General features: G+C 42.0%; 1 protein-coding gene across 4 annotated transcripts in view; it reads left to right on the forward strand.

Moving 5' to 3' along the window:
- The window catches only part of LOC120778846 (protein rhomboid-like), a 51,350-nt gene extending 37,636 nt beyond the window's left edge, over positions 1 to 13,714 (forward strand). For 2 of the 4 annotated variants that reach the window (XM_040110871.1, XM_040110870.1), the window contains exons 2-4: positions 6,906 to 7,828; positions 12,494 to 12,944; positions 13,250 to 13,593. In XM_040110871.1, the coding sequence (XP_039966805.1) occupies positions 7,145 to 7,828; positions 12,494 to 12,944; positions 13,250 to 13,593 (1,479 nt within the window). In that variant the 5' untranslated portion in view covers positions 6,906 to 7,144. Of the gene's footprint in view, positions 1 to 1,775; positions 1,834 to 1,860; positions 1,880 to 6,905; positions 7,829 to 12,493; positions 12,945 to 13,249 lie in introns of those variants that run through there. The other 2 variants (XM_040110873.1, XM_040110872.1) reach the window with 2 other exon arrangements.
- The last annotated feature ends 432 nt before the right edge of the window (positions 13,715 to 14,146 follow it).

The raw sequence follows: 14,146 nt of genomic DNA on the forward strand, positions 1-14,146 counted from the left end.
AAGTATTTAATTTTATTATCAAAAAAATCGTTCTTCAATTGCAACTTTCGTGCGCGTGCCAATAAGACAAAGAACCGCTCGAATTTGTGAAAATGTTGCTGCCGTTCAGGCAAGTGTTGCCGAGAGCCTGCAGTTGCCGATTCCAAGAAGTTCTCAAGAATTGGGACTGTCTTAAACCAGGCAGATTTTGAGAAAGGTTTAGGGCTTGCATCCATATAAAATTTTTCTCACTCAAAAGCTGAAGCCATTGGACCACCGTAAACGTCGTGAATTTGCTCATTTTGCCTTGGAGCAACTTGAAAACGATGACGACAGAAAAAATCATCTTCTCCGATGAGGCTCACTTTCATCTGAGTGGTGTGGTAAAACAAAACAAAACTATCGATTCTGGTGCGAAGAAAATCCACAAATTATTCATGAAAAACCATTGCATTCACCTAAACTGACAGTTTGGTGTGGGTCTTGGTCTGTTGGAATCATCGCTTCGCACTTCTTTCGAAATGAAGCTGGTGTCGCCGTTACTCTCAATGGAGAGCGTTATAGATCGATGACAACCAACTTTTTATGGCTGCAATCGTTAGAAGTTGATGCTTCCTACCTCTGGTTCCAACAAGATGGGGCTACGTGCCGCGCAGTACGTGCAACCACCGAATTAATGTGAGACAAGTTTGGAGATTTGATTATTTTCAGGAATTGTGACATTGAATGGCCTCCAAGAAGTTGTGATTTAACACCCTTGGACTACTTCTTATGGCTTTATTTGAAGTCATTGGTCTTAAGCAATAAACCAGACTCTCTTTAAGCTTAAGAAGTCAATATCGATCTTGCTGTATATGACTTCATTTAGTGGAAAAAGTACTCGAAAATAGGGTTCATTGAACTCGTTCCTGCAAAGGAAGTAGTGTAGGGAATTTGAATGATGTTGTATTCGGAACTTAATTATATCGATTATACTTCACATTAAAAAAAAAACATTTGAATTCCTTAGCCAGTTTGAAATATGTATATATGTAGGTACGTCTTCAGCGCAATACGTAATTTCTCTAGGCTGTGTTCCTATACAGAGAAATACTTGTATAAAGCCAGAGGTATCCGTAAGACAACAAAGTTGGTTTCGACTTGAAAACAAAAATTATTCTATGACATTCTCGAATATCTATGGGAAAAATTAATACCTTCTTTCAGATTGACTCTTAGCAACCGATATTTGAGGATCAAATTGGACTTTAAGGCACACCATCAAGGAATTGTAGCTATCAAAAAAAAAAGGACTAAGGCTATTACTACTAAGTTTTTCTAGTAATCAGCAGATCCCGAGTGTACCAATATTATCAACTCAAAATTTTGAAAGCCTTTGAGGATCATATTAAATTCCACTTGCCTTCAACATGTCATAATTTCCTCTCTCTTTTAATAATGATTTCCTCAAACACGAATTAAGCCACCCGTTCAAACTCACACGCAGCCCAATCGATTTAGATGCAATAACGGCATGTTTATAGAACATACAATGTCAAATATGTGTGTATGCATTCAGATTTTTCCAGTGCTGGTAATTGACAAAATCGATTTGGCATTAAAATTCAACGTTTTCTTGAATAAGTCAACAGTCATTGGCATAAAACAACTAAAAGCCAAACAAACAAACAAAGGTTGAGGGTTATTGCAGTAGTCATGTGATGAGTGGTGTGCATGCATGTGTGTGTGTATGTGTGTGTGTATTTCGACATAACTGTCTGCGGCGCTGCAGAAGGGCTAATATTTCAGTCGACCACATTTGCTTGCTGCCGCAGGACGCAGATATTTACAACGGTGCATTGCCAGCTAACAAAGGTACAATGGTATATACGGTCAACACACACCCACAAGCTAACAAACAGTGAGTGCATAGTGAAGTGCAAACAACAAAAAAAGAGAAAAACAAAAATCCGTTTGTGTGGCACGTGGAAGGGGCAGACAGTGCTTTAAATGCCGAAAAAGTAAAATAAATATGTCCAAGTGAAGGTGAAGTGAACGGTTTTGTAAGTGTACGGTTGTTTGTTACTAAATGCGCTACAGAGGCAGAAACAGCAGTGCAAGTGGTGGCAACAAAACCAGCCAAAGCAGCAACATCGCAAACACCTGTCCACTTGTCCGCACACACACACACCACACACAAACACTATAACCACTTAAATATATTGAAATCCACCTCGTTCCTTTTTCCACTTCGCGCACTTTTCGTTTCCTTTTGTTATTGTTGCCGGTTTCGTGCAGCGCTTCTGCTTTTATTCCTTCGCTGCGCCGCTCTTGTTTGCCTGAGCTTTCAGCTCCTTATTGCTGACGTCCATTGTGTCCCTAATCAGCGAGACAACTGCGCCATTACCGGTTTGGCGTCTGGGAACTTAACCTATAAGGAAATTACCGTAATGTACAGGACACGTTTGTCAGCGCCTACACGCAAATACAGTTACCTGCATTGGCTCAGCAGTATTAGCGGTGCGAGTTTCCAGCCGATAGTGAGTCCTGGATAATAAAAGTGCTTGTGTTGCCCTGTTCTTTTTAGCAGAGTTTTAGCAATAGTCATTTTTCTTTCTCTAACTTTTTTTTAAATTCACCATAAACAGTTGCAGAAGTCATTTGGCGAGCGTTTGCTTAAACTTTTATAGCCGTCATTTTGCTTGATGGCGCACGTGTATTTGTGCATATGTAAACAAATGTGTGCTTCAAATTGCTTTTTTATTTCGCTAAAGCAGTTTAAACTTTGTTACGCTGTTTTCCGGCTGTTTAAGCTGTTGTGTAATAAGATAAACCCGCTGGTGTGCAATCATCATTACAAGTGCTTACGAAGGTCCTGAGGACACCTTTTTGTACGAATAATTTAAAAGAACGTCACTCACAAGCCGCAGTGCATATAGCTGACAGCATTTGTGGTGGATAAGTTACTTTTATTAATAAGTTTTAAGTTTATAAATATGACAATACGAGGGTTGCCTTTTATATTTCGGTATTTGAGTACAAAAACGAATCTTATTTGTGTCGAAAATCGCTGTATTGTTTTTCAAAATATTCTCCATTAAGATCTATACACTTTAGGATGGGTTAGAACCATTTGTCGAAACAGGCTTACCGCTCGGATTGAGGTATCTCCAAAACGCATGTTCTGAACGCAGCAACCGCGTCTTCAGGTGTCGAAACATCGAAAAACCTTGACTTCTTAGTTAATTTTTCTTTTACGTACAGGCATAAAGGGAAGTCATACTATCACTATGTTATAGACGTATTCCAAGATAGCGCTATCGTGTTTTTTTTACATTTCTCTCGACCAATCGACACGAGCCTTTTTTGAGCGATTGACAAATTGTGTGGAATCCTAAGTGAAAAAAAAAAATCTACAATATTGACTGTACGCTGATTTCGCTATAGCCTATAGTTGTCACCACAATGTCAATAATAATTTCTCGAACAACAATGGATTTTAGACTTGTTCTTCTACTTTACTGGCGTAGACATCGCTTACGCGGTTATAGCCGAAAACACACAACAGCCTTGGATGAGATCAAAAGGGGGTTTCTCTTCCGAGGTTGTTGTTTCCTTTTCATTGGAAGCATTTTTTATGTGGCGGGTCCCTAACCCAGCTCATCTTCAAACTGATGTTCTTTGGCTTGGATACTTGGATACTTGGTCTAAGATCGGCAGTCGTGAGCTACTTGAGCCAATTATAGAAATATCGTTTCTTGCCACTCCCAAGTGAATGGCAATACAAGAGCTTTCCTCACTTGCGTGAGCTTCTACACATCCATCCATCCTCCATTTAGGCGACCTTCTCGAAATTCGTTTTGTAATGATCTACATCCTCGATATTCTTCAGCATACCATTGATGAAGACTGGTCCTTAATTGAGCGTCATTGCAAAAATTGAAGTAAGTTCATCGATGCACTATTGCTTAATTAATTTATGTCGAGAGTAGTAAAAAAAAATTACAGAAAATGCTCGTGATTTGATTCAATTTTTTGTTCACGATGAATATTTGAAGTTACTGTAAACAACATAAATAACGCTCATATGTCAAATAGTTCTGAGTACGAAAAATATTGAAAATTTCAAACTTTTCGATAAAGTTGTGGTTGCTAGATTGTAACAGTAGGGTTGCCAAATGCCGGCAAATAAAAAGCAGTCCTCGTATATAAAGTAGCATGAGAAGAAAGCATAGTACATAATTTCATTCGTAAGCGTGTGTATGTATTATAAAAGTTAATCGTGTTAATCGTGTTTTATAAAAGTTAATCCCATAGCTTGATATTAGTTAGGTTTCCTTCAACGATAGTCCCGCTCTTTCGATAAGTGGATGTATTTTTGGAAAAGTGACAGTGGAGCTCAATTTTAAATGGCTACATAATGTTTCTGAGAAAGCAAAAGTAAGTCTATTTTAAATCCGATAGTCTCTGGGACCGGTGATTTTTATATATAATACTATAAGTAGCTCAAAGATATCCATATTTCCTGATTATAATTTCGATTACGGCTTCAAATGGCAGCTATGGAAGTCTACAAATACGCGTTTTACTGGAAATCCTCCATTTTCAGAATGCAGTTCTCATATAAACTCATGACCTCATAATAAATTAACTAAACATTTTCCACAAACAACTTAAGTACAGAAATCAGTTATTAAATCCTTCTGCTATCGTCCACCCCCTGCTCATGAGTGAAATTTAATTACGCTGAAGGATAACAAATTTGGCAATGGCGCAGTTAAGGTTGACCGGTTACGGTCACAACAACCCTCGTTAGCCAAAACGAGTGTTGCCAAATCGTTGAGAACGCACCCTGCAAGAAATCGGTTGGTATGCAAGCAGTCAGATTTTTGATTTTTTTGAGCCGTTGTGGCAAAGTGCTTCTAAAAAATACTAGTCACTAAGTTGTTTCCAGATTTCGTTCACTTATTCTTATTGGCGGTAAAGTTCACCTCGAATCTTAAACTCCGTAGTGTGTTTTATCTGGATTCACCTCGAATCTTAACCCCTGTTGTGTGTTTCATATGGATGGGGCTCCAACTTGAATTTGACTAAATTATTTTAGTTTGTTGGGTTTCTGCTACGAATTACGTATGGTATGTTATTAAGTGTATGTGTATGTGCTGTGTCTGGCAAAAGAAATGCAGTCCTTTTCGCTTGCCAAAAGCATTTTTCTATGTCAGTTCCTGCACTTGTTTTTTCCTTGTCAAAATTTACTTGAATTTAGTTTTTTATACCCTCAACAGGTATATTAAGTTTGTCACGAAGTTTGTAACACCCAGAAGGAAGCGTCGGAGACCCTATAAAGTACTTATATATATAAATGATCAGTGTGTTGAGCTGAGTCGATTTAGCCATGTCCGTCTGTCTGTCTGTCCGTCTGTTAGTCTGTCCGTCTGTCCGTCCGTCCGTCTGCCTGATTGTATATATACGAACTAGTCCCTCAGTTTTTAAGATATCGTTTTGAATTTTTGTAAAAGTCATTGCCGAATATCGGACCACTATAACATATAGCAGCTATACAAACTGAACGATCGGAATCAAGTTCTTGTATGAAAAACTTTCGCGTTTGACGTGGTATCTTCACTAAGTTTGGTATGAGTTATTGTTAATAGAAATAATGTAATATCAGAAGAAATCGTTCAGATCGGTTAACTATAGCATGTAGCTGCCATACAAACTGAACGATCGGAATCAAGTATGTACAAGAAGTATGGAAAACTTTCGCGTTTGACGTGGTATCTTCACAAAGTTTGTCATGGATTACTGCTTAGGTAATACCATAATCTCCGAAAAAATTTATCAGATCGGATTAGTATAGCATACAGCTTCCATACAAACTCGACATATAGTTACTAAAACCTGCACCTGTAAAGGGTATATTAGCTTCGGTGCAGCCGAAGTTAACGTTTTTTCTTGTTTATCACAGTTTTCGTTGCTGGCGCCAGCCTGTGTTGCCATGTGCGTTCTTGAGTTTTTGTATGCGATTATTGGCGGAGCATGGATTCTTTCTCATTTTTAGACTTAGTAACAGCACTAATGCGGTGTACTGTGGTCTGTTGCTGGCGAGAATGTCGTAGTTTAATATTATTGATTTGAAGTTTCCATCACTGCGGTCTTCAGCGAATAAGATCATGGAAACATGTAAATAAAAGGCTTCCTCTTCATGGTTAGATCAAGTTTTTAAAAGCTTTGGAATTTATAATGGTATCAGGTAAATTCTATTATTTTGCTATATTAGTTGTTCCAAGTTTTGAAGAATTTCCTTGCCTACTGTTCCATCGGTCGTTCCAACTCGCTGCAGTTCGCGAATACGCTAAGTCTAGCCGCGCCGCATACGCGCACAAAGTAACTATTTGGCTGGCTGACTGCCTGTCTGCTCCAAGGCGGTCTGGAGCGCGTCTACAACGCTGGCGTGTCTATTATTGGCAGCCGTCTTGACACCATTGCCGCCGTCCGCTTCGTTGGCGTTTCGCGCGGCATGGCATTCAAGACATTCAAGCCCTTGGCGACAGCGACGACGGTGCGGTTGACACTCTTTACATTTGGATTGTCGCAAATAAAATAGAACTAGATAGAACTTTTACATTTCCAGACGTTCACAGTGATTTGCACATACAAATACACAAGCATACATATAATACAAGGTGAAGCGCAGTGCATGAGGTGGCGTCTGATGAGTGTTGACTGTGTCACTGCGACTAATGCTGATCTGAATCTGAGTGAGCAAGTGAGCTCCGAGTGCGTGTGATATTTTGTGCGCACATTGTGCCAACGCGAATTCCACGGGGCATGACGGCGCGTCTTGGCGCTGCATTACATGTTATTTTCGTACGGAAATAACCTTGAGCCAAATAAACTAAGTAATTTCCTTTTTTTCTTGTGCCTTATTTTGGCTTTCTTTGCAGTTACTTCAAGCGGACACGAATAAATTGTTGCCAACTTCATTCACATCAGTAGAGCGCGGCACGTCGGTGTGACAGTGCATTAGTGGCACTGCAAAGGACGCAGGTGCGCACATTCACGCTCACACAACATTTGTGACAAATAATCAGCGTCTGACAGTCAGGCACCAGGTAGTCGATGTGTAAGCGCACGCTCCTTAGTGGCTGGCGCGGAGTGGGTCGGATGCCAAACTGCAACACACATGCAAGGCGCGCAAAATGAATGCAGGGGGTTTACGCAGCACATGCATACGCTTGTAAGCGCTTTGCCACCGCGAGCGGAAGCACGCCACATGGAAGCAGCGCTGATGTCAGCGGCAGCAGAGGCAATGTCGGTTTCAGTTGCATCACAAGAACAGCTGCAACCTCATCAACACTATCAACCAGAAGAACCAGAAGCAAAGCCAAAATCACAGCCAAAGAAGTTGAATGTAACGAGTCCCTATATAATAGAAATCGCTGATGATGACGTGAATGCAAATTATCCGCCCAAAGCGCACAGAGATGGAAACACAGACACGACAACAACACAACCGGCGCAGCAGCGGCTCTGCACATGTGTGCGTAGCACAAACGATGCGGCAATTGTGCTGCGCGTCCGCTTGAATTTATGCAACGCCAGCGAGGGTCCCTGCACGCTTTCCACCCAATGCCAGGCGCTGTCACCGTCAGCGTGTCTGACTAGCGCTGCTCCTGTTGCAACACCGGGCGCTACAGTTAGACCGGAAACGTTGGCGACAAATCAGAGCACATACTGCACTGTCTGTTGCTCGTTGGTGGCGCGGGGTAGGGCGCGGCACGACGAGCAGGAAGAGAAAAAGTATTTGGCAGACTGCAAGCGTTGCTGGCCGCCGCCACTGTTCATTACGCTGGTGTCGCTTCTGGAGGTGAGTTAGTAAAAATTTCGTTTTAATTTGATGCTGAGACTATTTGTAGACGATTGTTGGTTCGTGGAAAGCGCATACACAGCTGCACGAGCGCAGTTTTTGTGCCGCAATCGCTTTAAAAATTCATTTATTCCGACGCGTCTGACTAAGTCACTTGCGCGCGCGTATACAAAAAGTAAAAAATAAACAATTAATGCAAAAGCGCTAGCGAACAGAAAAGCAAATGTCCAAAATTTAAGTTGCTCACTATGGCTCGGACCGTAGTTTAGGGAAATCGGCTGTACAAAGCTTTATTATGATTTTTACTTGTGTAGTGAGACATAAAGTGGGGTCCATTTACTGCATGGAGCCAGCTCAGCTTGTTATATCTTTTAGCTACCTGGGTGGTTTTAGTTATGACAGCGGATGAGTTTTTACTTCTAATAATTAAAGCTTGCCACGACAGCATTTTCGACGCAGCATTGTATTAAATTTTCCAAAAGCAGGACCGTAGTTAATTTTTTATAAAGCAATCCATAAAATGTTGCTTCATTAATTTAAGATCACTGAATTTAAACAAGGAAAAGTACAATAGAACAAACTGGTATTGCGAAAGACTCGAAAGAAAGGCGGTTGCAGGAACCTTAAAAGAAGGCCAGAGGATCTGGTGAAATAATGAGTAGAGGAGAAAAGTGATTGAATTTAGCTAACCAGATACGGGTTACAGATATTTTTGTTATACAGAGTTTGCTATACAACGTCCGAAGTGTTTAACGTGGGTACCTGCTGACGGCAGCCTTACCCCACGGCGCTCAAAAGCACAGCGGATCAAATCAATGCGTTGATCAGCGCCTAGCATTTTCAGTACCAATTGGCAGTGCGGAATGGACAAACTAACCACCTTGGTGGGTTTCGAGGCCCATCTAAAACCTCTGCCGTGCTTTGGGTCCGGCACCCGGTTCCAATGCAACTCCACATTCACCCGACAAAGTCAGTTCTTCCCGCATTTGGGTTTTAACCATAACCACCACGTTACTTCCCGAGGGGCCAGCCCGCATGAACTCCAAGGGCTCTTGCTCCCCGTGGTACCAGAATTAAGTCACCGGTGACACCTCGTAGCCAAAGGTGCTACAGACCGATTCGGAGCTTACAAACCGGAGATATTAAGCCTGATGAGGAAAAGAGTTTGCAACTGACGAATACCTTATTCGACTTGGCTTGAGTCCATAATAAGGATTGAGTAACCGTATATTTACCTTTACCCTGTACAAAAAAATCCACAAAAATCCACAAAAAATTTTTGGTTCAATTGGATGAATAGTCTCTTCAGTCACTCTCTACGCCTCACAACTTTACCTCTTTGGGTATAAAAATGGTTATTTGAAAATGCGGTCGTTTAACGTACACCTTTTATCCGAATATACGCAAAAGTTTACAGTTAGTCAAAACTAACTTCCATCAATGAAAAATGCCAAGTCCCAACAGCGTCATTGAACTTCACGGCGTCAATCGCTGCAGAGCTGCCTTTTTGGGGCGGCATAGGGCGTGAATGTAGAAGAGAAGGGCAACCAGCAGACTGCTGCGTTACGTTTCAAATGAACTTTCAAAGTTGTTGTACCAGTCCAAGCAGTAAAAACAAACCAAAAACTGCAAATAATAAAGTAAAAAGACAACAATAACAACACAAGAGTTGGCAGCTAGGTCGAATATGCTCATATTTCATCAGAGCCATTGTGCAAAAATGGGTAAAGTAAAGTAAATAAAAGAAAACTCTACGACTGCAAACACAAAGCGGAGGGGCTGGCGGCAACTACAGCATACCAAGCGGTGTCTGCGCTGGCACAGTCTACGAGTGTGTAACTTGTGACCCACAATGGCTTGGTAACTGCCGGTATAGTGGCAATAATACACGTAGTGCGTACAATTTTCCAGGGCCATTCAAATGCACTGTGCCTTGCAGTCCCAACTACTTACATACATCCAAACATTCGTCCGCCCTTCCGACCGACAGTTCGCCCGCCCGGCTGGCCGCTTGTACTGCTTGAAAGGGGCGCAAATGTCTATGTTTATGCGAGTTAATATTACATTTCATAGTCTGGCACTTGTCTGTGCTTATGTTCGGGCGTAATCGTGCGGATGTCTGTGGAGTGTGTAAAATATTTAGTTGCGCTGTTATTGTGCGGCTGCGCCGGAGTGGGGGCTGCTGTTGGCCCAACTACTGTCTGCCGAATCGACTACATTTACATGGTGTAAATGAAATTTGAAATTGACCCGAACGCGCTTGTGTGCGCATGTGTGTGTGCTGGTGTGCGATAAAAGCAAATTTGCTTAAGCAATAAAAATTGTTTCGAGCTTCGCGCCAAAGGCACACCCTCCCTGGGCGCAACTGTCGGTTCGGAAATCATGCAAAATATCCCCAATGCGCCGCCAAAGTCACTGCTGCACAGACACATGAGCGTCCCTCACAACTACTGCGGCGTAAACGTATCGACAATGTCTGACGCGGTGTCTCGCCAAGTCGCAATCTTCTCAAACTCCAACTCTGATTCCGCAGACAAACCGTCTTGCGTGCACTCGCTCGCCGTAATACTTGGCGTGTTTACAGTGGTGTGTTCGTTATGGTGGGCCGATGACGTGATGACACGCCGCTTTACGACTTCTTCCGAGAGGAACGCGACTGGCGTTGTGGCGCGCCTGGGCAGCGCTCAACCCTTGTCACTGCTTTTATGATGCGCTCTTCATTTTTCATGGGTTTTCTGCGCTTTATTTCCTCATCAAGAGACAACACGATTCCGAATTCCATGTATACTTAATGGCATCCACTGCGCAAAATATTCGCATTTGATAAATTCATTCGCCTTTTATGCTCGTATCTGGCACTTTCGACTCAATCTAATAGCTGTTGACTGCAGAAACTCAGAGGGCTGCGGGGGTACAACCATATTAATGTATCAATGAATTGGTGTATAAATAAGAAAGTAATTGGAATTCTGCTGCAGGCGCTTATTCTTGTTGCAGATCGTTAATCACAAGTGATTAATTTGATGGCAAACTGTATCTAATACGAGCAGGGTTTGATAAATCATTGACTATTTCTTCTTCTTTTGTACTGGCATAGAGTTAACAACAGCGGGCTGTTTTTGACTGTTCATTTGAGGCGTTTTTAACGTGGCGGGTCCTAAACCCAGCGCACAACCCTGTGGAGGAGATTTTTCGCCTTCTTACTTTAGCTCACCTTCAAACGGATGTTCTTAGGCTACCCAGAGGATACTTGCTCAAAGACCGGAAGTCGTGAGCTTGAGCCATATGTAAAAGAATCGTTTCTGACCACTCCCAAGTGAATGGCGATCAGAGAGCTTGCCTCACTTGCGTGAACTTCTACACATGACTCCATCCTCCATTGACTATTTGCTATCTTGTCTCTATTGCCAAAAAACTGGGACACTCGATTTACATGGGATTCCCTCAAGACAAACCAGCAAAATTATTTGCCATAAACAGACATGACTACTGTTAGTAGATGACGGTTCAAACTATTAAGTGGATGCTTAATGGCACGTCACTATCGAGATTTGAAACACAATCATATTGGCCAAAGATGAACATTTCTAGGTGATTGTTTTCTTTAGTTGGTCCAATTATTGGCAGTACAGATCCGAATCAAGAGTCTGGTCGTAGGAGAGTAAATAATTTCCTGCCAATCCCATCAAACACACAGCAAATCCTTGACCCACTTTTCCTCACCCTTAACCAAGCGTTTCGGGAATGTATCAATTTCGTTGCGATTCAGCAGCAATTCGCAACTGGAAATTCGGTTAATTTACTTTTTTGCGTTAACTCTTGTCCACCATGAATTTGTCTCTCCTGGACAAACTGTCAACGTCAAGTTTTATGTCAAGATATCGTAGCCGATTAGAAGTTCCACCACCATAACGCCCCGGCTTACATCGCCTTTCTTGTGAACAGCTACCTAAGCAAGGCCGGCATCTCAACGTTTTTGCAGCCGCCCTACAGATCAGATGGGGCCCCCTGGACTTTTTTGTTTCCTTGCCTGAAAAGGCCGATGAAAGGGGATCCAAGTAGCATGTACCTCGGCTCTCAATGCTTTTAAATTGGCTCATTCTATTAGTTTCCGGACAAACCCTGTACATATGTATCTATGAGACTCAAGTTGGTTAAAAAAAATTGAAGAAATGGTTGAAAGTTTTCATGGAAGCTTTTGTAAAATAGACTCATAGATTGTCGAATACCTGTTCTTTTAAAAAGAGTGAATAATGGAGATAATTTAAAGATTCAAGAATATATATGGATTTCTTGCTGCGAATACCAACTGTAATAAACTTCTATGCAACCTTTTCACAAAAAGCTACAAAATGCGGAGGTGAACGCTTGGTTCTCCATTGCGAAGTTGAAATTGTCACTCACCCACCTAACGCTCCAGCTCTATGCTCTAGTACATGTCAAATGGAGTTTCGTAATTGTATAACTGTACTTAACAATTAGACAATGGACAATAAGCGCGCACTTTGCGTAACAAAACGAATTTCCCACATTCATCGGAGATTTCCCAACGATATTGCAATGCAAACAAACAACAATCGTCTTCAATTTCAACATCTTTGAAGCATCTTCGTTTCCTTCTACCACTCATTTGTGCGTTTCTTCTCCTTTTTCTGTAACTTACAGATTGCCGTCTTCGTCTACGATTACATGACAGTCAAAATGTCTGTGACAGCGTTGCCGTTTACGAGGGCCACAGACATCAGTGCGAACAAACCGTTCGCAGCGAGTGAGTCGTCGCTTATCTATCGGCCAGATCGTCGTCTGGAGATTTGGCGTTTTGTCTCCTACATGCTGTTGCACGCGAATTGGTTCCACCTGAGCTTCAATGTGGCCACGCAGCTGGTGTACGGGCTGCCCTTGGAGTGGGTGCACGGTTCGGCGCGCATTGCCCTCATCTATTTGGCTGGCGTATTTGCCGGCTCGCTGGGCACCAGTGTCGTCGACTCGGATGTCTATTTGGTGGGCGCCAGCGGGGGCGTGTATGCGCTACTGGCCGCATATTTTGCGAATAATCTGCTGAATTTCGGTCAAATGCGCTACGGTATGGGGCAACTGGTGCGCGTCGTCGTATTCGGTAAGCGATTGTGTTTCGGTTTCGGTTTCGTTTTGTTAAGGTCGTCATCAACGATTTATGCACACATAATACATAATTACCATAATTCCAATTTAATTGTGAGAAGAGCATAGTAATTTACAAATTTTCGAAATTAACCGCAGTCGCACATATACGCAAACATATGTATATACACTCTGCCACACACACACTCATGAAATTGCAGGTCTTCATGCAACACGGAAGCGTCATAAATCTTTCTAACACAATTTTTAATTAATTTATTTGCTTTTGTTTTTCACTTTCATTCCAAATAATTTCAACAGTTTCCTGTGATCTCTGCTATGCACTCTACAATAAGTATTACAACAGCAACAACAATAACAATGCTGCCCATGCAATAGTTAAGAGCATACCAACAATTTCGTATGTGGCTCACCTGAGTGGCGCGTTGGCGGGCTTCACAATGGGTCTGCTGGTGCTGAAGAATTTCGACGGTCCTCACGCGCCATCATCGAAAACGTTGTGGTGGCTGGCGCTGGGCGTCTATGCGGCTTTTATGACATTCGCGATTGCGTTCAACCTCGTCAACACGGTCACTGCACAAATGCTCGAGGCGGAGGGTGAGCTGGTCGAGCAGCGCTTACTTCGTAATTTGTGCATTACATAAGTGCCCATTACAGCATGGGCGAAAATTAGTTAACATCTAGCTTGAACATTAATTTATGGCTGGTTAAGTAGGTTAGAAAATATTTGAAATTGAATAAAAAATTGTGTTACTGCGATTTTAAGTATTTGTATGTCTTGATTTTTGGAAATGATAGCATAACTCAAAATTAATTTCAGATTTCAGAAGTTAAAAGCTTTATTCTAGTAATTAAAATTTTATAAAAGCATGTATGGAACGACTTGGCGCATTTTACGTAGAGATCTTGAATTGAAAGCGTACAAAATACAGCTTGTGCAAGAACTGAAGCCGCTCAACTTTCCCAAGCAACAACGCTTGGGCGCTTGAAAAGTTCCAAGAAGATCCCATGTTTTCGAACTAACTTCTGTTCAGCGATGAGACCCATTTCCGGCTCAAGCGGTATATGAACAATCAAAATTGCCACATTTGAGGCGAAGAGCAACCTGACGACATTTAAGAGCTGCATTTCATCCAGAAAAATAAGGGTTTGGTGTGGTTTGTGGATCGGTGGAATCATCGGCTCATATTTTTTCAA

The sequence above is a fragment of the Bactrocera tryoni genome, chromosome 5, assembly GCF_016617805.1.
Source record: "Bactrocera tryoni isolate S06 chromosome 5, CSIRO_BtryS06_freeze2, whole genome shotgun sequence".
Lineage (NCBI taxonomy): Eukaryota > Metazoa > Arthropoda > Insecta > Diptera > Tephritidae > Bactrocera > Bactrocera tryoni.